Consider the following 23477-nt stretch of genomic DNA (forward strand, 5'->3'; position numbering starts at 1 on the left):
TCATTTTAAAAAATTGAACTTGTAACTGATGTAACAAAACATATCACAAAAGTTATGCAACTTCTCATCATTTGGATAAAGTTACACAAAACTGAAATCTTGTTCCTTCAACAAAGGCACAATGAGCAAAAATACAAACTAATATATGCAAGACCATGCATCTCTTTTTATTTTCCTTCTAAGAAACTAGGAAAGCGGCAGTTGTTGTTCCAAGCAAGAAGGAAACAGAGGGACAACTTCACCGATAAAGGCTTTCGGATCTGAGATTCTCTGCAATCTCGGTTTCCCATCGGTCACCGTTCTCAAGCAGCTTCTCTTTGTCATACAGCAGCTCCTGCAATAACATCGGCAATAACTAATTCACTTCAACTAACAACCGAGAAGTGATAGTAACCGTATACGATTTTGTTGAGAGAAAGATGAACCTCATGAGTCTCGGTGGCAAATTCAAAGTTGGGTCCTTCAACGATTGCATCGACAGGACATGCCTCTTGGCAGAGTCCACAGTAAATACACTTGGTCATGTCAATGTCATACCTTCAAAGTTGAACTCGTGTGAGACAAAGAAGACAACAATAATAGGAGAAAAGCAAAGAGACAGAATCAACCTCGTTGTCCTACGACTTCCATCCTCTCGTTCCTCAGCCTCTATTGTGATTGCCTGTGCGGGACATACCTGATAAACCACAGGCACTTCATGAGAACTATATCAAGATAGTAAATCCATACTTAATAAAGATGACAGGATCAATCTGATTAACAAAATGTATTAGCTATCCGTGAAACAGTTTGACCAGCTCCAACTTTTCAAAGATTGCAAACTCTCAAGATAAGCAATGGCAGACACTGTTCTTCCATTGTAGAACCATAGAATGTTACGCAGACATAGTGGAAATAGTGGTAAACCAGGTTTCAATGCATATTCCAAAAGAGTCAGTGAAGTGACCATAATATCCAAAGGTTTCAGGTATGTCAAACTAAAAAATTCACACAGGCTAAAAAGGTAACGTCCCGTGGCACTTGCATTTCCAGTCAGGTGCCTATATCAGTGAGCAGCGGATAGTTTCTATGCAGATTGATTGCTTTCCCCTATTGAATCACTGCATGTTGGTACCATTCACACACAACAGGAACAATAATTTAGTTAATGGCGCCAAAAGGATAAAGCTCCAACTTACCGCTTCACAAAGTTTACAGGCAATGCAACGTTCCTCTCCAGTTGGATATCGGCGGAGAGCATGCTCCCCTCGAAAACGAGGGCTCAATGGACCCTTCTCAAATGGATAGTTAATCTGCATAAGGAAAGATAGTTTGCATCATACTTTTGCTTCAATCTAAGCTCAAAGAGAGTGATTAGGAAGATGCTTACAGTAACTTTTCTTTCAAAGAAGTATTTGAGTGTCAGCATGAGACCCCGAACCATTTCAGTTAGAAACAGTGTGTTTATGCTTCTCTCGAAAACTGCAATTGTGCAGAATATGAGAAACCAATCACTTCCTAAAAGAAAATGATGTAAGAAGCAATGGAAACAGAGACATTCCGGCACGCTACATTACCAGAACTCCAGTCCTTTGAAATCTCCTTTGCAAGCTGCTCTCTTTCTTCATCATCTACAATTTACAAATAAAAACATCCATGAACAAACATGGGGATCATTAGCTATGCACTTAAAAGCACTCACATGCATTTTCTAGAGCTCTGTTACAAGAAATCACTATTTCTACAGCAAATTCTGAATTGGTTCGCACGATCCCAGTCAAGAAACACTAGCCATCCAATTCAGTAAGACTAGTGATCCGCTTAAGATATGGTTTATTATAACATTATTGAGTAAAACAAATAATTCACAAAACTTCAAATTTTATTTATTCAGAATTATGTGTTTAAATAAATATAAAAGCTATATACATACATATACATAAAAGTTCCAAAGAAATGTTTTAGGTTCCAATAAATAGCATTTCGTTCCTAACAAATGATCCAGAGAAGAGTACCCTATCGAATTAGGTTTTACAAAATGTAGCGATTTGTGTTCCGACCAATGTGGTAAAACTGTTCTAGTAGTATTTCTGGTAGACCAATGAATCCAAATAGAAAAGGAACTGCATTTTTCACCATTTCCACACTCTTTTCGAAATTCAAACCATGACATATAAACATGTAAACATTTAGGTTTAGATAAAAATGAGAAGAAGAAATAAAAAGCCAACCTTTCTGCGTGCCATATGAGCGTGAACTGAGTCGCAACCCGTAGTGCTGTGAACCCTGCAACACTTGCCCTGACACAGCCTATACATATATATACATTCATAAAAAATTTCAAAAAAAAATCCTTACAAAAGAAAATTGAACTAAAAATCGTTTCCTTGATAAACAATATTACGAAATTATTTAGCTTAAATCTAGATAAAAAGATCTGAAAAGCAAAATAATGATTACGTTCTAGAGGGGGATGAAGAAACGAGTTCTTACAAGGTGTCGAGCTCGGAGAGCGTTGAGAGAGTTACGAGCGAAGATTGCAGCCATTGATTTTGATTGAAGTTGGTGTTAATCAGACAGACGAAGACGATCAGATCGTCGCCGAGCAGAGCTGTACAACCAAGGAACTGGAAAAAGAAAATCTCCCGATTAATTGAGGGATTTTCACGATGCCTTCGATAGAATCGGTTCGACTTGAAACACCAAAACGGCAACGTTTAGGGGTTTGCAATTGCAAGCCTATTACAGTAGTATTATCTTAATGTGGGCTTCAGGGAGAGAACATTCCCTAACGGGCTAAGCCCAAGAATAACACATTCATGTTTGGTTCGTTTTAGTTATTCACAGAAAAATTGTACTCATGGTCGGGCTTGGGTTTATAGTTTTTGACTTTGAGCTGACTCGGTTTAATCTGTTTTATTGTTTAAAAAAATAAAAAATAATAATTTTATATAAATATTTATACACTTTTATAAATAAATTTAAATAAAAAATATTTACTTATTATTTTAAATAGAAAAACGAATAATTTAGACAATTCTAATTTGAATTCAGTCTTAGAAATATTTTGAAAAAAACAATGAATAGATAGGTGTTATTAGGGCTGTGCATTATTCGGTCGGGGGTCGGTTAAGGTTTTTTGATTTGTTCGGTTAACGGTTAAATCGGTTCGAAACGGGTCGGTTAACCGAACAAATTCGGGTAAACCGAATTTACAGTTTAAGGGAGTTGGGCCGAATAAGACAGCCCAAATGTAAGTATTCAACAGCCATAGGCCCTAGCCCAAGAAGGGTAGAACTTGGCCTGCTGTGTGCTGTCCATTAGACCATTACCGTTTGGTCCATTTCTCAGCAGCAGAGTGAGCAAACACCCCTAACAACACCCCTATTCACAACACACCTCCAGCTCTCCTCCCTAATTTCACAAATTTCACAAATTTCACTTTCACACTCACACTGTCACAAACACAGTCCCAACAACACCCATAGCCCTAAATCTCAGTCTCAGTCTTAACTCTTAACACCCAACACCCAACAAACACTCAATAGTAGAATCGGGAGTCGCCGAGTCACCAAGTCGCCGAAGTCGCCGAGTACCAGGTTTGCTTTCTTCTAACTTCTTACCTCTTCACTTCATCTTAACCAATGCTATCCATGGTTGCTGACTTGCTGTCTTCTTTTGTACATATGAAATTTTAATATATATATTAGATTTTACAAGCAGCTATGTAAAAAAAAAAACCCTAAACAATAAAAATGGTAAACGTACATGAAAATTGAAATCATGGGGAGTGAGGCAGTGAGCAATGAAATGAAATATATAGAATTGTTTTTTCAGTTTTTCTGTGGTGGATTGAATAATGAATAGAGTCATGACCATTTCTTCTTGGGCCTTTTTTCATCATTATAATATCAGGGCCATAGGAAATTTTTTACTAATATTATAATTTTCATCATTACCCATTTCCAACATTCAATTTAGCTTGTTCTTTTCATGGCGAATTGTGCTGTTTGTATTTCGATTGAACTAATAAAAAGCTTTTCTATTGCTATTCGAGTTTTTAATGAAATTCTTTTAATAGTTGTTGACTAGATACAGTTAAATAGACATTATCTATTGTCTAATTCTGATCTTAATATTATTTCGTAATTAATAATTATTATTTTTTGTTATAAAAAATATCTAATTAAAAAACCACCAATTTGGAATTTAGATAATTCAAAGTCTTTGCGTCATTTCTATTTGATTTAGTGACAACATCTATGACTATGCTATTCATTTTTAGAAATTGAAAAACAGAAGGCCAAAAAGCATTAGAATTGTTTGATCTACAATATAGCATTTTTTTAATATTTTACCAATTAATATCTTAAATAATTTTAAACTTAATGGTATATATTTATATATGGAAGGATAATTATATATAAAGAATTTGATTAAATTAGTGTAAAAAATATTTTTTTGAGAATATTTCTATTTTTTATGTTTTATATAAAATATAAATGTATGGTAGAAATTAAACTCAAAATACCATAACATACCATTCGTTTGTTTATATTATTTGAGTTTTTTTTAAATGCGAATATTTCTATCATATGCTAAATTTTTGCTCATGGTTTTTTTTAGGTTTAATGCAAATGGAGATATTTTGGAGAGATGAAATGAATATATTTTGGAAAGATGAAATGGATATAAATGGAGAATGTTAAAAACATACATTTCAATTATGTTTTAATTCAAGACTTGTGTAATATTTTTAATTATGTAGTGATTCAAAGACTTATGTAATATTTTTAATTATGTAGTGATTCAAAGATTTATGTAATGTTTTTAATTATGTAGTGATTTAATTCGGGTAATTCGGGTAATTTTTGGGTAATTTTCGGGTAATTCGGGTAATTTGGGTAATTTTCGGGTAATTCGGGTAATTCGGGTAATTCGGGTAAGTCGGGTAATTCGGGTAAGTCGGGTAATTCGGGTAATTCGGGTAATTTTTAACCAAAAATGAATAACACATATTTTTCGGTTAATTCGGTTAATCGACCTTATTAACCGAAAAAAAATTCGGTTCGGTTAATTATTTTTAAAAAAATTCGGTTCGGTTAACGGTTAAAAAATTTGATAGGTCGGTTAATTCGGTTACAAGAATTTCGGGTCGGTTAACCGGTCGGTTAACCGACTGAACACCCCTAGGTGTTATGTAAGGCCTTCCTTAATATATAGACATAAATTAAATCTCAAAATTAAGTGAAATATATGGATCAAAATTAAAATTTATTAGAAATTAAAAGGATTAAGCTAAAATTTCACCATAATATTTTCATGTAAAAATAATAATGAATAGATTAGACAAATTAAAAAAAATTGATCATTTAAAATAAAAAAAATTATTATCATCTATTACATGCCGGTTATTCATACATTTATTATTTTTGCTATCTCATTAGAAATAACACTATTAGTATATTAGAGTAATTTGTAAATATTTGATTTAGGTACCATATTGGACCCCAAAAGGACTTATATATCAAATTCGAAGAAAAAAATGTTCGGCTATTTTACTAAAATAACTCAAAATAATTTATTATTTACATAAATGACTATTGTTAAAAAATAATCAACTAAATGACTTAAAATGAACAGTGTTGAGGGGTTTTAAACACCCCATGGCGATACTCATGTTCTCAATCTCTAAAAAATCACTTGATAATTCGAAAAATGTTTAACAAAAAATTTTTTGATGCAAGCCATTGCATGATGAGACACCCATGTATTTTTTCAATCTAAAAGAATTTTGGGTTTTGACTTTACGGTGACTAGCACCTCTCTTTGTTTTTTTTTTTTAAGTTTTTTAGTTTTAGCTTTACGATGGCCGGCATCACTTTTAATATGCTAAAAAAAATAAGATAGCTTGAGAGCCAAGCCCATGGTGTGCATGCCCATTAATAATAGCTGTCCATGCTGCCAAATTAAGTGAGAAGATGCTAGAAACTGACTTGTGAGCATCAGTTATATATATATTGATAAGGGATGTTCCAACATAAACGTTAGAATGAAATGGCGTTTTGACTTTTGATCAAGTGTGCATGAAGTAATTATCCTTGTTGAAGAGATCTAAGGCATGAACATGCATGAAAGAGAACTGAGAATGTTGACCTTGTATGTGCTATTTGTAATCTGCACATATTCAGGCAGAGCATTAGAGTCTCTTTGTATTGCTCATTTTTTAATATAATTAAACATCATTGAATTCCATGTCACACGGTTTCTTCAAACAGCTTTAAAGCTTTATCAATCTCCCCACTCCTGGAATACACAGAAATCATAGTGTTGATAGAAATTATTGTTCTTTGAGACATCTCTTCAAATAATCTTTTTGAATCTTCAACTAGGCCGTAAACAGCATACCCTTTAAACATTAGATTATATGAAGCTGAATTTGTCTCAATGAGTGTATTAAAAATTAATTTAGCATCATCAATCTTACCCATTGATATAAGGCCTCTATTAAGTGAGTTTAAAGCATTCAAACAGGGATTTGTTATTCCATCATAAACTTTTTTATCATCAGCAATAGCTTCACAATCAGAATAAAATTCAAAGATTACACCATCAATTAATTGATCAAATTCAAATCCATATTTGATCAAAATCTTGTGAACAAGCCTCCCTTTAGCTAACTTGCTATAAACCTTTATAACAAAATCCAAAATGATATCGATTACCACAAAGTCAAAACCTAAAAGCCATTTTTTTTTAAATCAAAAAGTGGTGCTAGCCACCACAAATTCAAAACCCCAATTTTTTTTGATACCAAAAAAGTGTACATGAGTGCCAACCATGCAATGGCCTACAAAAAAAAAAGAGTATTTTTTTAAACACATTTTCAATCTTCAAGTGAATTTTTAGGGATTTGGGACATGAGTGTTGGGCATGACTATTGGGGTGTCTAAAGCCCCTCAACACTGTTCATTTCAGGTAATTTAAGTGGTTGTTTTTTTAACTAAGGTCATTTATGTAAATAATAATTTTTTAGGTTATTTTGGTAAAAAAACTAAAATGTTCAACTATCAAATTGGAAAAAAAAAGGTATGATGACTTTTTTATCCTTTCAGTTTTACAAAAAAAAATCATTTTAACCATTAAATTTTTTTTTTGTCTTTTTTAGTTATTGAACTTGTATTTTTATCAAATCACCCAAAAATAGATGGAAAAGTTAATGTATGTTAACTTTACCGACATGGTATACACGTGCATGTGAATGACATATTAACATTTAATTATTTTTTTAAAATTAAAAAATTATTGTTATAATTTTAATACATTTTTAAATAATTTTAATGATTTTTAAAATAAAAAAATTATTTGATTTTTAAAAATTTAAAAATTAATTAAATGTTTATGTGGAATTCACGTAACAATCCATGTGTATGTCATGCTAGTAAAATTACAAAACCGTTAATTTTTTATTTATTTTAAGGTGATTCGATAAAAATAGAAATTTAAAGGCTAAAAAAAATTAAATGAAACACTAAAATAACTTTTTTTATAAATTTAAAAAACAAAATAAATTATTATATCATAGAAAACGTTAATTACCAAATTAAAATAAAATGTAAAATTCAATTAGCAAATGTTATATTAAATTAATATTATCAAATAAATCTTTCATCTCATGCCTTAAAAGGAGGGGAAAATAAATAAAATCAGGGCTTATTTTATTACACAACAGAATCATCCTCTGAGACACGTGAAGATAAACAAAGAAAATGACAATTTCTTTTTATTAAAAAAAGTAATTACATCATGGTCTAAATTTTAAATTGATCCTAAAATTTCAAAATATTTGAATTAAATCCTAAATATCATATCAATCAAGTTCTTCGTCAGAGTAGTCATCGATTTATTGTTAAATATAGCTCAAATATGATGTTAAGCATATTTAAAACACCTTAATTAAATTTTAAACAATCGAATAATTATCACTATATGTTGTAAAAACATAAATAGTACTCATTAAAATTTTAATGACAGTAACACCATAGACACAAATTGTCAATGTAATAATAATATAGACATACTTAAATTTGATCTGTATATTTTAAATACGCTCAAAGTTGACAATTAGGCTAACCAAAGGATTTGATTGATTCAATTAAAACGTTTTCAAGTTTAGAGACTACATTAAATATGGGTCATAGTTTCGTGGGGTCTGATAGAATTAACCCTCGAAGGAAAATTCAATCTCAACAAATTTTCTTTGCTGACCAAAGGAAAATGAAGATTGAAAAAAATCAAGTGGGAGAAAAAAAGAAGTGATTAAGAAAGGAAATATCTATAATCTATCAAATAACAAATATGCAAATAGAAGCGACAATATGTCAATATCATTAACAAAGTAGTTGGAGTAGACTAGACCCGTTAATTACCTCTCCGGCAAAACTTCCATGGAGGAAAAATAAAAAACAAATCGATTATTATTGAAGAGAAGCTTTTTTTTTTTCAACACATAGGCTAAGTGAGCCTTTTTTTTCTCTTTCTAGGATAAGGATCTGTAGAATGTCTGATACGTTTTGACCCCACACTTAAGAATTTTGAAAAAAAATAATATTATCTAAAAGAAATTTATAATTCTAGGGAAAATGAAAGAAAAACGAGAACAACCCAGTTTTGTTTGCTGAATTTGTGCCCTTGGGTTGTTCTTTGTTCTTGGTAATTTTCATTGATTGTAGTGTGCTATTAATTTTGTTCTATATTTTTGCTGCTGTTTGGACTCCAGGTAGACGCCAAGATTCGATTGCTTTCGGATAACGTTACGTCACAAAGAAGATTGAGGTGAGTTTTGTCTCTGTGTTAACGAATGATTTGATTGAGGCTGGTTCAGATTTTTTTCTCGAATCGGGTTTTTAGTAATCGGATTGAGTTCGGGTTCTGATTACTTTTAAGAAAATGCAATCGTTTTAGGCTTTTTGAAGTTCAAGAACAAAGTTGGGTGTTTTTCTTTTTCTGGGTTCAGATCATCGTTTATTGTCGTTCGAGCTTTCGGGTTTTTTTGGGGGATATAATTACGGGTTTTCGGATATAAATGATGTTATTGTGGTAATGAGATACATCACGTCATACATGGATGATGGTTATGGCATTAAATGTATGTAACAATGTAAGGGAGGGAGGGATAGACAGATGGGTCTTCTTTTGTCTGTTAACTTGACGTGCCCTCAGGAAAAACGTTTGTTTGATATGTGTGGGGGGATTTTTGTATTCTTGCTTTTGTTATTTTTCTCTACTATGATCCAATTTATTTGCTCTAATTTAATCTTCATTGAACTCTAATCCAAATTGATGCAGAGGACAAACATTCCATGTTAGCACCTTAAATTTTTTATTTTAGATTATGTCGTATAAGATATGACGTATCATTTAATAGTTAAATTAATGAGAAAGACCTGATTAATGAACACCGATAGTTTGAATATATAATTAGTAATCGGATCAGAACTAGTGGGATTCAAGTCATTGTTCTATCTCTATGTTTGTGTGTTTATATGTATATGTAGGTGTTAAGATATTACCATGATGATAGCTTTGATGTTATCTTTGGTGAGCTGAATGGAAGAATTGGAGGACTCATTATAATCTCCTATGAAAACGTTTTCGAACCAAATATTTAAGAGTGCTTGTAAAAATTTGCTCAGGTGATTAGAATGATGTTTTGTTAACTTAGTCCATGATAAAGATTTTGTTTAATTCTGGAATTGGAATTTAAGCTTTATCTTGGATGCCTTTTCTTTTTGGTATATACATAATATTGTTTTTTCCAGACCAAACATACCACTCGACAAAATGATGTCTTTTCATTTTGCTTTTTACGTCAATATTCCTTTTTAGGATTAAAAACACTTTGGAACTTTTGGAATTTTTTTCCTTATTTACCCATATTCTTATCTCTTCTTTTATCTTTCTTTTTTCCCTTCTACTTCTAGTTTGGTAGGAGCTACACTTATATTTGCCTCTGCCACTGCTTGAATTGCTGCTTGTTTCTCAGTTCAATTGCTGCAGAAAATAAACAAATTTCATCTGTATGTTCTTTTTAACTTGATGGCTTCATTTCTCCCTTTTTCTATTTCCTTCTTGAGAGGTCTCACGTTTTGTTCTTTAGTTTCATCTTTCAATTTCTTATGTCCTGGCTTTGAGTTGAGTGGTTTTCAATAGAAAATTTAAACCCCACCACTCTCTGTTATTTGCTTTCTGCTCTTCTGGGTTTTTCATTGTCAATTGCATGAAATTACATTGGTTTCACCTTGTTCGCATTCCTGCAGGTTTTTCTTGCTGGAATGGTCTCTTACTTGTATGGACTTTAACAAGTTATCAACTCGATCAAGGTGGAAAGGTTTTACCAAGGGGTACTAAATTCTTTGTGATTATGGAGAGCGTTTATGAATCATCTAATGGACATGGACCGACTAGTAATGATCACATGCTTATGAGGCACTCTCCTAAGTCTCCTTACCAATCATTCTCTAAGGGATCATTACGATGGCTAGATTTAAGAGTTTTCTATGTCAGAGTAAGCAAGTGTGAAACTGATGAATCAACTCCTATGCACCTTACTCTAAACCATGTTCCTTTGAATCCTGATACACTTCTTGAAGTAAACGGTGTTAGAACCGGCATCTATTCTGATGGCCCATCAACCCTTCTTAGAAGGGATAGGCTAGACAAAAAATCGGAAGAAGCCACTTTTGTGAGCACGGATAGCATAAGGCTGACAGGAAGCATGAAGTTCGAGGTTTTTAATGAGGATACTCTTCTTCTATATGGGGTTTTAGAGTTGTGTGATAGAAATGGTTGCACCAAAGAGTCAAAAGGAAGTGGCCCGATGTGGAGCATGAACTGTGAATCAGTTATAACTACAGGCACTGGTTTTCTCAAGACCAAACAATTTCACAGTCCAAGTTCAACTTCACCTACAGTTGAGGTCTATGTTGCAGGGTCATTTTTAGGCTATCCAATTATATTAACTAGAACTTTACAGCCTAGTTTACGGAAGAAACAAATGAAAGGGATACTAGATTCGATACCGGAGCACGATGCAACTGAAGATCAGAAAGAAGCCATCCCTTTTCAGGTATTTGTTAAAATCTGTCTGGTTTTCCCTTAGCTACTCATCTGACATGTTGTCCTCCCAATTTATAAAAAGACCATTCATGATGCCCTAAATTTTCATTGTCTGATTGAACTCGTTCCTAGGAATCAATCATACCTTTAAGTTGGCAGATGATATGTATGATACATACTTTTAATTCAAAATGTGATACTTGGACTACGCTGCTGAAAGACATTGTTTACACTAATACCGTACTGGGACAGCTGCATGCATTTATCTCATTTCCATGTCAGCAATCCTTTGTACAGATCAGATAATACCCAAACATTCTGTTTTGTTAGATGGGTATGTTTGTGTGATACTTGCCTTGGAACGAATTGAGAAAGCCTGAATATCATGTTGAGGTCAATATCATTAAAAGTTTATTCTGCAGTTTCGTTTTATTAAAGGTTTGGGTAGAAATTGTTCTGCTGTATTGTCTTGTTTCTTTGGGGTATCCCTTCTGAACCTCAAACATCTCGGAGTAGTAATAATTAGAAACCTACCACAAATGACTTGGAATGTAGTCTCCTTGATTGAGCTCTTTGCAAGTTTGCATTAACATATACCAGCTTATTTTTTACTTGGATGCTAGTATGATATTCAGTAACTCAACCATCATCTCTATGTTGGAGCTGTTATGTCTTATCTACTTTTGAAGCCGACATTTAATCCAATTGATCTTACAGTTCGAATCAAGCCTTTGCAACCCCTTTCTTCATTCCCGGACTGGAACCTTTTTTCTTGGGTGTTGACTTTGCAAGCGCCAACCATATTGATGTGTTCCATATATTTAAATCATAACTATGGTAATACAACAGACATAGCTTTTGATTTCTTTGTCTCATGTTTTTACAGATGCTGGATTACTTGAATCACAAGTCAGAAAGTGAAGAACACAGGTATCTGTATTCAGGGTTGGACTATTTTGAGGGGGAAGATGGGGAGCTGTCGTGGTTCAATGCCGGTGTGAGGGTAGGTGTCGGAATCGGTCTAAGCATCTGTGTTGGAATCGGATTAGGAGTAGGTTTGCTGGTTCGTACCTACCAAGGCACCACCCATAACTTTCGAAGACGACTACTGTAATAAACATTTTCACTTTGCGAAATAAGTCCTCCATATTTCCCATGGGCTAACTTAGATGGTGTTTCTAACATGTCTTCATTGTGTGGATTAGGAGCTCATAATTTGTGATTAAAAAAAGGCCATGAAATAAATTGGATGTATATCAATGACAATGTAGTAATCAAATTAATTTATGTTATGGGTTATTTGTACCATCATATTCAAGCTAAGATTGAGTCGCACAAAGAAATTTCGATCCAGTTTAGCCATTACTTGCTAATCTAACTCAAGTCAACACTCTTAGATTTCAAAGATAATTTAATTCATTTTGATACTCTGAATTAAAGAACAATGTGGTAACCGAGGACTTCAAGGATTTCAAGCAGGATGTTTAAGGCTAGTCAGGTCGACGATGTTGTTCCTGATGCACTCATTCCACCTTTTCTTCTAACAGAAGAATGACCGAATATTACGCAGAGTGCTGGGTATTTTGAGGAACAAATTAATACTATCAACATTGAGATTCAACGCTTACATACTTGCAAAGCTCTGCTTGCTGATTTGATTTAAGACGGTTTGGATGGACGGTGTGATACATTTAGTTTACTTTTTGTCTCATATTACAGTATTTAACAGCAGATAAACGTACTGTCCATCTAAACCCTTAGAATCGTCAAATTGATGATAGGAGAGAGCTGATCTGGCATTTTGGCAAAAAGGAAAAGAGTTGGCAAATGCGCTGGTGCCAGAGCTGCTGCTGCTTTTTCTTATTGTTTTCCGTGATTGGTTATTTTTCAGTATTTCTACGGTTTGTTGAACTTAGTCAATTTATATTGAATATTTTGGTGCTTATGTGCATCTTTTACAAAATGATTCATCACGGGAAACTTAATTGTTTATTTGAGTATACGAAATTTTGCTTTCATTATTTCATTAGTCGAATGAATAATTAATGATGAGTTGTTTATCGGATAAGAATTATTGCTTTATCATTTTGAATTGACTTTAAATTTGAAGCTTTGGTTTAGCACGGCTATTTAGTAAAACTTATCAAGTTATTTTTCACTTCTCGTTTGCTCTATTTATAGGAGGTTCATTCTCTTGGTGAGGTATGCAATTTTGAAAGTTGGAAGATTGGATCATCCTGCTCAAACTATTTACTTCTAGCTTTTATTTGATTCCCTTGTGTTGATTTTGGCATTGAGAACTCTCTGAGTATTGAAAAAGAGAAAATGTATGATAGAGTTAAATCTGAAATTTGATATTTAACCCAAAAAGGACTTAATACAGAATTTAACTACATTTAAAGTTTGAAACTTTAAAAAAAAAAACCCACATAACTTAGACGCGAAATTAGAACAGTTCATGGCTCGGGTCAGACTCATGCATAATTTTTAGATCAATTTTTCAAGTTTGGACCCGACCTAAATGGGTTTACTTTTTTATCTAAGTCTAGCCTAATTTAAGAAAGGTAAACTTAGACTCACCCATTCAATCCATATTTGATTTTTTAAAAAAATTACATTTATTTAAAATATTTTTTTAAAAATATAATGTACTAAATGCACTAAAAAATGCTAAAATAAAAAATTTCTAATGCATTAAAATATATTGAAAAACAATACCTTAAATATAATAAATATTTTATTGTATTAAATATATTTTTTAAAATTTTATATTTTAGGTTAGGTTATTTGAGTAAGTTTTTTAGATTTTGCCTAAGAAATTTTATTGTTATTAGGTTAATAATTTAATATAAATATATAATTATTATAATATTTTTCATACCATAATATATTAAGATCAAATCAAGAATAAACTAAAAAATCTTACCCAAAGCTTGACCCATATAAATAATGGATCTTAAAGCTTCACCCATATAAATAATGGATCTTAAATTTTACCTAAACCCATTTGTAGGCCTCGTATTTTTATCGAAACCTTCCAATTTCTCAAGTAAACCTTTAAATTTGGATGGATGATAAAACCTAATTTTTGAACAAATTTTTAAACTTGAATGAACCAACCCATAAACAGTGCTACACAAAACCTAGTACCAACTTGCATGTTTATTGACAAATAACATACAATACTTTCAAAAACATTCTAATATTCTTTTCATAAATTTTTTTTAAAAAAAAGTGCAATGTATGGCCGCTGCAAAAACATAAAATTTTAATCCACTGCCAAAATACGAATAATTCATGGAGAAAAGCCAACACCTTCCACGTACGATAGGTAGGCCAGGCCTGTTGGTTCACCATAATTTCAAGGAACTGCATCAAAAGCTTTCAGTTTATTTTTTTTTTTGCCTCTGTTGCATACATACATTGGAACATTGGGATTGAGAATATCTAGTTTTATGTACAAAGAAGCCAGTTTTGACTCTACACGTAACCGCACCACTTTACTATATGCACAAAAGTTGGACAGACAAAAACTGAACTTCCATCACCAGAGTGACACTAAGGGGGGGTCACTAACCACCTATCACCACCATAAGCAAGTACCATTCTTTTTAATCAAGATTTTCGAGTTGAGGAGGTCGAGTTGCTCTGCGAAACCATGTATTGAAAGCTGTGATTAAGTGGGGGCAATCTTCAACATTTCGGGTTGAGAAGCTGAGACATTGTTGCAACAATACTTGTGCATCTGACATCGGCAGCGTTGAGATGATTCTCAAGAACGTTTCCTCCAATTCCAGGTGCAGTGGTTTATGGCTGGGTAGCATAGGTGACACATTGTCTTTGCACACAAGCAGAACAGGAAGCCAATCTTTCACAAGCTTCATTCTAACCTGAAATTTTATACACACTATAGTCAGGTCCTGACCACCATTGATGGGCAAGAAACACTCAACTTCTTTAAAACTCGAGCGTCACACATGCATAACAACCAAGGAATGTAACGCAGCTTTCAGAAACCAAACAAGAAGCGGCAGACCATTTCCTAGTAAAATTTGGCATTACCCGCAATCTTGTTAGAATAAACTACCCCTTTAGTACTCTGTCATTTATTGTTGTTAGAATAAACTACCCCTTTAGTACTTTGTCATTTATTGTTGTAATCCTAGTATCAACACACGCTTGGACCACACTTCTGCTTTAAAATTATAACCTTTAATTACTCTTCAGAAGATCTTAGTCTTTGACAACCAAAAGTATTCATATTTCATTACAGTTGCTAGATCCAAAGCACATAAAGTTGAGTAGAATTTATTTGTCAAACTAACTTGAATAGGCATATTAAGCATATGGTTCCATCACCCAAAGACACCACAGTGAATGTATTTGCTCTTTTAAAACAGACCACTCTATAAAAGCAAATCACATGTATAAACAGGTAGCCAAAAAGTGATCAAGGCTGGAGCCAAAGGATTACCCTAACTTAACATTCCAACAGAATTTCCATCGACTCGAATGTAATCAACAAACTAAAGCAAGAACTTCCTTGCAGCAATCAATTAACAATAACCAAACTTGGGGTTTATCTTTCACTATAAGTATTGCAGCAGAGCTTAGAAAGATCTGAATAACAATATGTTCAGATATCATATACGTAATTCATAAATTATGGTCGCCTAGACAATCATATGCTTGCTTGAACTTCCCAATTTAAACATCACAACTTTTAAATTGAAAACAACTTGTTCCCATGGACGATTAATTCCTAAAATTCCACAAACAATTCACATTTGATTGCCTAACGAGCAACCCTGACCAGCAAAGTCTTATTGATTCCACCAAACAAACACAATTTTACATTTACCAATTCATTGAATGCTGTATGATAACCAATTCATTGAATGCTGTATGATAAACGCCTGCATATTCAAATAGTGGAATAACTTGCAAGAATGAAATTGATACCTGTCTAGCAGCCAATATTGTTCCAGCAGCAACAGCATTGGCAAGCTTACAAGTACACCGGAGGACGACAGCAGGGAGTCCCGGAACAATATTCCTCCAAGCATCATCCCTAAACGCTCTTTGCAAATCCGCCGTAAATGAAGCCTGCTCACTCCATTCAACCACAGCTGAATCCGCCACCCTCAACTCAATCATCCTCTCAACCAACCACAACAAATGCCTCCCATTAGTCATAGCCGTATGCAAATTCAACCTCTGGATCGCCTCCGTCTCATTATGATCCCCTCTAAAATCAGGGCTCGTATACTCCTCCAAACTCTCCTTCACAACCTTCAAGCTCGTCTCGAAGGCCCTCTCCAAAACCCTCCTCGCCGATTCCCGCGACGAAAAATCCCTCAGAAGCTTAGCCACAAACGCTTTAACGAACGCCATATTAGGATGGTTATGAATCGCCGCTAAAATCAAGCCGTGCAACATTTCTTCGCAAGAATCTTCTTTCCCCGGCGAAAGCCTGGCGAGAAGTTCCTTCGATTCTTCCTCGCGTAAGAAGGGGATCAAACTCAGCACTCTCTTCTCCTCCTCCTCGCTCCACGGCACGGCTTCCAGGAATCTCAAGCATGATTTCACGCAATCCTCGAAGAGTAATTCGAGAGCCACGGGGAGGATCTCGAGTGCGGTGGAAGCTGAGTCGATGACGGTCGCGAAATCGCTCGTGTAAAGCAGTTGGAGGACGGTTAAATGGATGGATATAGAGTTCGGATCATCGACAACGGCAAGGTTTAAATGAACTAGGTTATTATTGTTATCATTGCTCCTGGAACCTTCGGCGCCATTGTTGCTCTTGGCGTCAGCGTTCGTTCGGTGTTGCCAACAGTCGGATAAAATCGCCGCGAAATATTTGGCGCGGCGGATGACGGCGGAGTGGAGATAGATCTGGATGTCTGATTGGCGGGAAGAGTCGGATGGGGCGTCGGAATCGAATGGGGAAAGATCAACGAAGAGGCGGAGTAAGACGTCAGCGGTGTAGGGATCATTGAAGGAGGAAGTAACGGCATTGGGAGAGGTAGTGATGGTGGATGCGGCGGAGGAGGTGCGGTGGAGCTTTTGGGAGGATTCGGAGACCGTTTTGTCGGAAAAAGAATTGACAACAGTGGCGGTGGAGGAGAGGCGCGTGGCAGAGGTGTGGCGGTGAGGCACGCGCTGACGCTTTCGATAGCTGTTTGGTATCATGGAGGAGGTTGTAGAAGAAATTGATAAATTAGGTTTTGGATAAGGAAGATATGAACAGGCAGGTAATGCTATACTATTATTACGTTAGAGGGTAATGCCTTGTAAATTGAGGATGATTGAATGATTTTGGGTAAACTAACTAGTGGATCACCCAATTTTTTGGCGCTTCATTTTGGTCCCTCAAATAAAAAATATTTATAATTTAGTCATTATTGTTACAACAATTAAACATTTTAATCTTCCAATCGTTAATCGAACGATGAATGTCGTAACCATTTTTTTAGGAAAATCGGAAATCGACTTGGATTTTAAAAATGAACACAAAAAACGGGAGTCGCCACCGATCCTTTTTGACTAGGTGTGATCGGGTCACCTCGTTAAAGTGGTTGTTCTTAATAAATAACTTGATTTATTTAAACAACAATTTTGGTCTACGCAAATCAAGAAAACAGGTTCGGGAGTCAGTTATGCACGAGGAAGGATTAACACCCTCGATGCGCCCAAAACTGGTACCTAGTTGATTAATTAGTGTCTTAGTGTCGAAGATTGAAAACTTGAAAGAATTTAAGATACGATCCTTTTTTATAAAGTGAACATTGAAATGTCAAAGACATTCTCGTCTCAAGGCAACAACATGTTATATCCAGTGAGTTAGGATACGACATCTCGAACTTTTGAGAATGAGCTCGCCTTGTATTTAAAATAAATATATTTTGACCTCTTTTAAAAGGATATTCAGTTAGTTAGGGTGAACGAGGAAGATCGAGACCCACTAAGTTAGGGCGCGTTTCCTCGAATTCCCGAACACCGAACATTGCCTTTACTTGTAAAAGATCTTGTTTCGAAGTTTCAAAGTGTCATACCCGGTAAGTTAGGGCACCACGCTTCGTATCTCCGAAAATAAGCATTTTTAAGACTTGTATCGTGATTTAAAAAGAATATTCCGTTATTTAGGTTAAATGAGAAAAGTCGAAACCCAATAAGTTAGGGTACGATTATCTCGAATTTCCGAATACGGAGTATTATTTTTATGAAAGGATTATTTTTGTTGGGTACTGGATGATATAACGCAAATTTGTGAAAACGAAAAGAAATAAATCATGATCTTAACAAGCATAATAATAAATGAGTAATATGAATGACAAAGAATGAAAGAAATAAACAAGCTACGTAATTGAAGAAGAGAATAATAGGTAAAATAATAACATGATAAAAATAAAAATAAAAATAAATAAGAATAAGAAGAATAAGTAAAAAAGGAAACTTAATAATAAATCGATAAATAAATAAGTAATATATAAAATAGTAAAAGAAAAACAATAACAATGTTGACAAAAGGTAAAAAAATGTATTAATAAAGATGATAAAAATAATATGCTAATAAAATAAGAGCAGCATAATGAAATAAAAAAGAAAATAAAATAATAACAGTAATAAAATAATAAAGAAATAATAGTAATACTAGTAGAAGCCGTAATAAAGTAATAGTAATAAAAATGGTACTAATGCAAATAATGATGTATATATATATGTAAAAAAATAATGGTACTAAAAAAGTAATAATATAATGGTAATAGTAATTACAAAGATGATGATAATAACCATAATATTAAAGTAAAATAAATAATATTACTATGGATAAATATATACATAGATACGTATATATATATATATAAAATACGCTATTCTATAATAATGATAATAATAACTAAATAAAATAAAACATAAATACATATATAAAACAAAAATATAATAATTACATGTATATACATAATATGTACATGAAATAGGATAAAACATATAACTAATAATACTAAGAATATAGACCTAATATAAAAGCATATACGATACATATATATTAGTATAAAATAAGTTGTATATTTTGAATAATAATCTTAGAGAAATAATAAAATGACCCTTTTTCATGATAATAATAAAATAAAAGGCACCAAAAAAAATTTAAAAAGGGTTTAAAATAAATAATACATATAAGATAAATATATATTAAAAATATATATAATAAGATAACTTAATATAAATAATGAATAATAAATAATTTAAATATAGAATAATAAAATAAACGAATAAATAAATAAATAAATAAAAAGGGGTTAAAATTGGATGAAGTAGGGACTTAATCAAAACAAAAATAAAATCATAGGTAATAAAGACCAAGGAATAAACGTGTAAGGACCCCATTAAAATACACGCCACATCATAGGGACCCATTTGGAAATTGTACCCTATCGCCCAACGGCACCGTTCCAAAATACGTGTTTAAATGGTCTCAGGACCAGATCGAATTCGAAATTAAATATCCAGGCCAAATTAAAAGGAACAAAAATAAGCATAGAACCTAATCGATATACGCTACAAAACAGAGGGGCTTGTTGTGTAAATAACCCAAAAGTAATGAAAACACGCGGATCCCACAGTTAGCGGGTCGGGTCAGTCCGATTCGCGTCAAAACGGCGCCGTTTGATGCCTAGGTAACTAGTTCAAAACGACGCCGTATAAAGAGGGTATAAAAACAAAAAAATCTGAGCAGAAGCTCATTTTCTCTGGGTTTTAAAGAAAGGAAGGGGGAAGGGGCTCGAATTCTCTCTGGGGGAGCCTAGAATCTGGCGAGTGGCCCCATGCCGACCATCGTAGACGGTGGCCGAAAATCGCCCAAAGGTAAGATTTTTTATATTATTTTTTTGCTATTTTATATATTTATCTAATATGCATGTGTTGTTTATAGAGATTATTATGCAAACAAATTCGACAAAAGAAAAGAAAAATAAAAATAAAAAAGGAAAGTATATAGACCTTTGCTTCGGTCTGTGATGTTTCTTGCTGAAATTTAGTATATTGAGGCTCTTTGTTTTTGAATAAAAAAGAAAAAAAGGGTCCCTTTTTACATTCTGTTTGGCTATATATAGTCGAGTATGCCATTATCTTTCTTGCTTCTGTCCACTCCTATTAATGCTTGCAGGTGCAACTTGGGCGGTGAGGCGGTGGACGTGACAGACGGTGGCAGACCTGGCACGGGGAGGTAGCAGCTAGGTTTTTTTTGTCCTTTTGTTTCTGATTTGTTAATTTAGGCTAGGGTTAAGGTTATTTGGGCTCGGGAGTTATTTGGGCTTTTGTTTGGGTATTGGGCTTGAGGGTTAGGAAATAGGTTTTGGGCTAGGGGGTCAAACGGGCTTGTACAATGAAAATCTAACGTAGTGTTCCACATCATTTTTACCATTTTTTGAGCTACCATTTGTTCATCTTCTCTGTAACGCCCTGTACCCGAGACCGTCGCCGGAGTCGAACACGAGGTGTTAACAGACTTAATTCATTACTTAAACAACTCAAACAATTTATTTTTAAAATTTTCAGTCAAGCTAGCAATCTGCATCATAGTCGCTTAAAAATTCATATCTCGAGTTCCAAAACTCTAAATCCAATTCCGTAAATTTTTCCTGAAACTAGACTCATATATCTATTTACTAATTTTTTTCTAGAATTTTTAGTCGAGCAAATTAGTACATTTTATTAGTTAAAGTCTCCTCTGTTTCAGGGTTCGACTGCTCTAACCTCTGTGTATTACGAATCAGATATCTCCCTGTACAGAGTTTCAATGACTATGCCGTTTGTTTCTAATAAAACTAGACTCAATTAGGAATCTGTACATATAAATTATGACTTCTAATTATCTTTGAACAATTTATGGTAAATTTCCAAAGTCAGAACAGGAGATCCAGAAATCGCTCTGGCCTGTTTCACAAAAATTTAAACATCTCATAAAATATAACTCATATACCTGTTTTGTTGCATCCATATGAAAATAGACTCATAATTCTTCAATTCCATATTTATTCATAATCTAATTGTATCTCTACTATTTTTAATGATTTTTCAAACTCACGTCACTGCTGCTGTCTGAATCTATTTTATGGTAAATTTTACCTATTTCATGGTTTCCATGAATTAGCTAGCAATTTAGCATACATAACACCAAATATGATCATGATTAGCCATTCCAATGGCTAATCATTACCAAGCATTTCTATACCACTCAATAACAATATCATAAGACCATATATACAAAATGATTATAATGCTATACATGCCATACTCAAAATATGCAAGCCATTATGCCAAGATGGTATACGGATAGTGTGAGCATGCCTCCGATCGTTCCCGATTTCCGAGCTGGCTTGTCAACACTACAAGGAATGAAAAGGAGGAAGTAAGCATAAATGCTTAGTAAGCTCACATGCAAATAGAAAGTAACACAACTATATAAGCAAACATAAAACATCATTTGCATAATCATCACCGAGACATTCATATCACATTTTCATTTATCATCTTACCATATTGTTGTTACATCGAGTTTTCAACCCGAGGGTTAAGTACATACCTGTTCAAAGTATTCATCTCACAACACTTACCAATACGTCCCTTTCATCTCGAGTATTCCTCCATTTGAGTAAAATTTTACCCGTTGAACACATCGGAATATAATTCGGATACATGGAAAGTTTGCACATAAGTGCCACATATGTAGCCAAGCTACCATGTAACCCGCCCATAAGTGAACTCGGACTCAACTCAATGAGCTCGGGCGTTCGCATCCATAAGTGAACTCGGACTCAACTCAACGAGCTCGGATGCCTAGTTACATCTCTCGAACTCGGACTCAACTCAACGAGTTCGGACATTCGCATCCATAAGTGAACTCGGTCTCAACTCAACGAGTTCGGATGCTCAAATATCCTAGTGACATGTCACTTGTATCCTAATCTATTCCTAAGGTTCAAACGGGATTTTCCTCGAACACATCTCCATGCCATCTTCCGTAAAATACCAAAACCAATACTCGGTAGCACTTTATATTTAACAAATAATTCACATAATTTGCATTTTATTCGAAAATAACCACAAAGCATATATTTCATGATAAAAATCAGCATATCATATAATTAACATCAATAACTTAAAAATAACAATTATACTACATTATTTACACATGAACTTACCTCGTATGCGAAAATGGCTACTTTTACCATTTCGTCCACAACTTAGTATTTTCCCCATTTTAGCCCGGATTTTAGTTTTCCTTGCTCTATCATTTAAAATATAGTCTAATTAGGACTCACATTATTCAAATTGACCCAAACTCATATTTTTCAAAATTAAAGTTTTGCCCCTAAACTTTCACATATTTACACTTTTGCCCCAAAGCTCGTAAATTAAACTTCAGCCTATTTTCTTATGTTTTATGACATGCTGATCATTTTTCCCTTCTATGGCAATATCAATTTCTCACTCTAACATGTACTTATGACTATTAGGTATTTTTACCGATTAAGCCCTTTTGCTCGTTTTCGCTTAAAACCGAGTAATACAAGTTGTCTAACATAATTTAAAACCTCATATTCTATCATAAAACACCAAAATACACAAATTTTACGTATGGGTATTTTTCCAAATATGAACCCTAGGTTGAATTATTGCTAGCATAAGCTTAATCGAGCTACCGGGACTCCAAAAACGTAAAAATCATTAAAAACGAGGCTAGAACGGACTTACAATCGAGCTTGGAAGCTTGAAAAACCCTAGCCATGGTTTCTCCTTGCTATATTCGGCCATGGGGTTGAAGATGAGCAAAATTGGCTTTTAATTTTGTATTTTAATTCATTTTACCCCTAAATGACCAAAATGCCCTTACTACTAAACTTTCCAAAAATTCCATCCATGTCCAATTTTTGTCCATAGACTTAGAAATTGGTAAAATTTCTATTTAAGACCTCCTAATTAATATTTCAAAACAATTTCATACTAGAAACTTCTAGGATGCAAGTTTTGCAAATTATTCGATTTAGTCCCTAATTTCACTTTAAGCACTTTATGCATAAAATTTCTTCACGAAATTTTCACACAATCATGCAATCATATCATAGACCTCAAAATAATCATAAAATCATTATTTCTATCTCGGATTTTGTGGTCACGAAACCACTATTCCGACTAGACTCAAAATCAGGATATTACATTCTCCTCCACACTACCCTTGCTTTCACCATTCTTTCTTATTCTTCTTTTGCTCATTGCTTCGAGCCACCGTACCATCTCTTCCTTCACTCACTATTTCCATGATCATCGCACCATCAAGGGCTTCCAATAAACCATGCCCCCATCTAATTATAGCT

General features: G+C 33.8%; 3 protein-coding genes across 4 annotated transcripts; 1 reads left to right on the forward strand and 2 right to left on the reverse strand.

Annotated features, from left to right (window-relative positions):
• Window positions 1–43: 43 nt before the first annotated feature.
• LOC107952138 (NADH dehydrogenase [ubiquinone] iron-sulfur protein 8-B, mitochondrial) lies at window positions 44–2703 on the reverse strand. Its single transcript, XM_016887416.2, has 8 exons — window positions 2473–2703; window positions 2211–2289; window positions 1557–1610; window positions 1370–1461; window positions 1179–1292; window positions 609–676; window positions 426–537; window positions 44–334 (listed from the first exon to the last, which is right to left on the reverse strand). The coding sequence occupies exons 1-8, from the start codon at window positions 2524–2526 to the stop codon at window positions 239–241; spliced, it is 669 nt and encodes a 222-aa protein (XP_016742905.1). The 5' UTR covers window positions 2527–2703; the 3' UTR covers window positions 44–238.
• A 5631-nt stretch (window positions 2704–8334) lies between these two features.
• Window positions 8335–12408, forward strand: LOC107952139 (uncharacterized protein At1g01500). 2 transcript variants are annotated; one of them, XM_016887419.2, is made up of 4 exons: window positions 8335–8497; window positions 8759–8814; window positions 10299–11107; window positions 11984–12408. In XM_016887419.2, exons 3-4 carry the CDS (start codon window positions 10403–10405, stop codon window positions 12209–12211), a joined length of 933 nt encoding a protein of 310 aa, XP_016742908.1. In that variant the 5' UTR covers window positions 8335–8497; window positions 8759–8814; window positions 10299–10402; the 3' UTR covers window positions 12212–12408. The 2 variants fall into 2 exon arrangements, with proteins under 2 accessions (XP_016742908.1, XP_016742907.1); XM_016887418.2 differs by lacking the exons at window positions 8335–8497; window positions 8759–8814 and adding an exon at window positions 9830–10058.
• A 1955-nt stretch (window positions 12409–14363) lies between these two features.
• Window positions 14364–17392, reverse strand: LOC107952140 (BTB/POZ domain-containing protein At1g63850). The gene is made up of 2 exons (XM_016887420.2): window positions 16060–17392; window positions 14364–14987 (listed from the first exon to the last, which is right to left on the reverse strand). Exons 1-2 carry the CDS (start codon window positions 17287–17289, stop codon window positions 14709–14711), a joined length of 1509 nt encoding a protein of 502 aa, XP_016742909.1. The 5' UTR covers window positions 17290–17392; the 3' UTR covers window positions 14364–14708.
• Window positions 17393–23477: the final 6085 nt, after the last annotated feature.

The sequence above is a fragment of the Gossypium hirsutum genome, chromosome A13 (genome assembly GCF_007990345.1).
Source record: "Gossypium hirsutum isolate 1008001.06 chromosome A13, Gossypium_hirsutum_v2.1, whole genome shotgun sequence".
Taxonomy (NCBI): domain Eukaryota; kingdom Viridiplantae; phylum Streptophyta; class Magnoliopsida; order Malvales; family Malvaceae; genus Gossypium; species Gossypium hirsutum.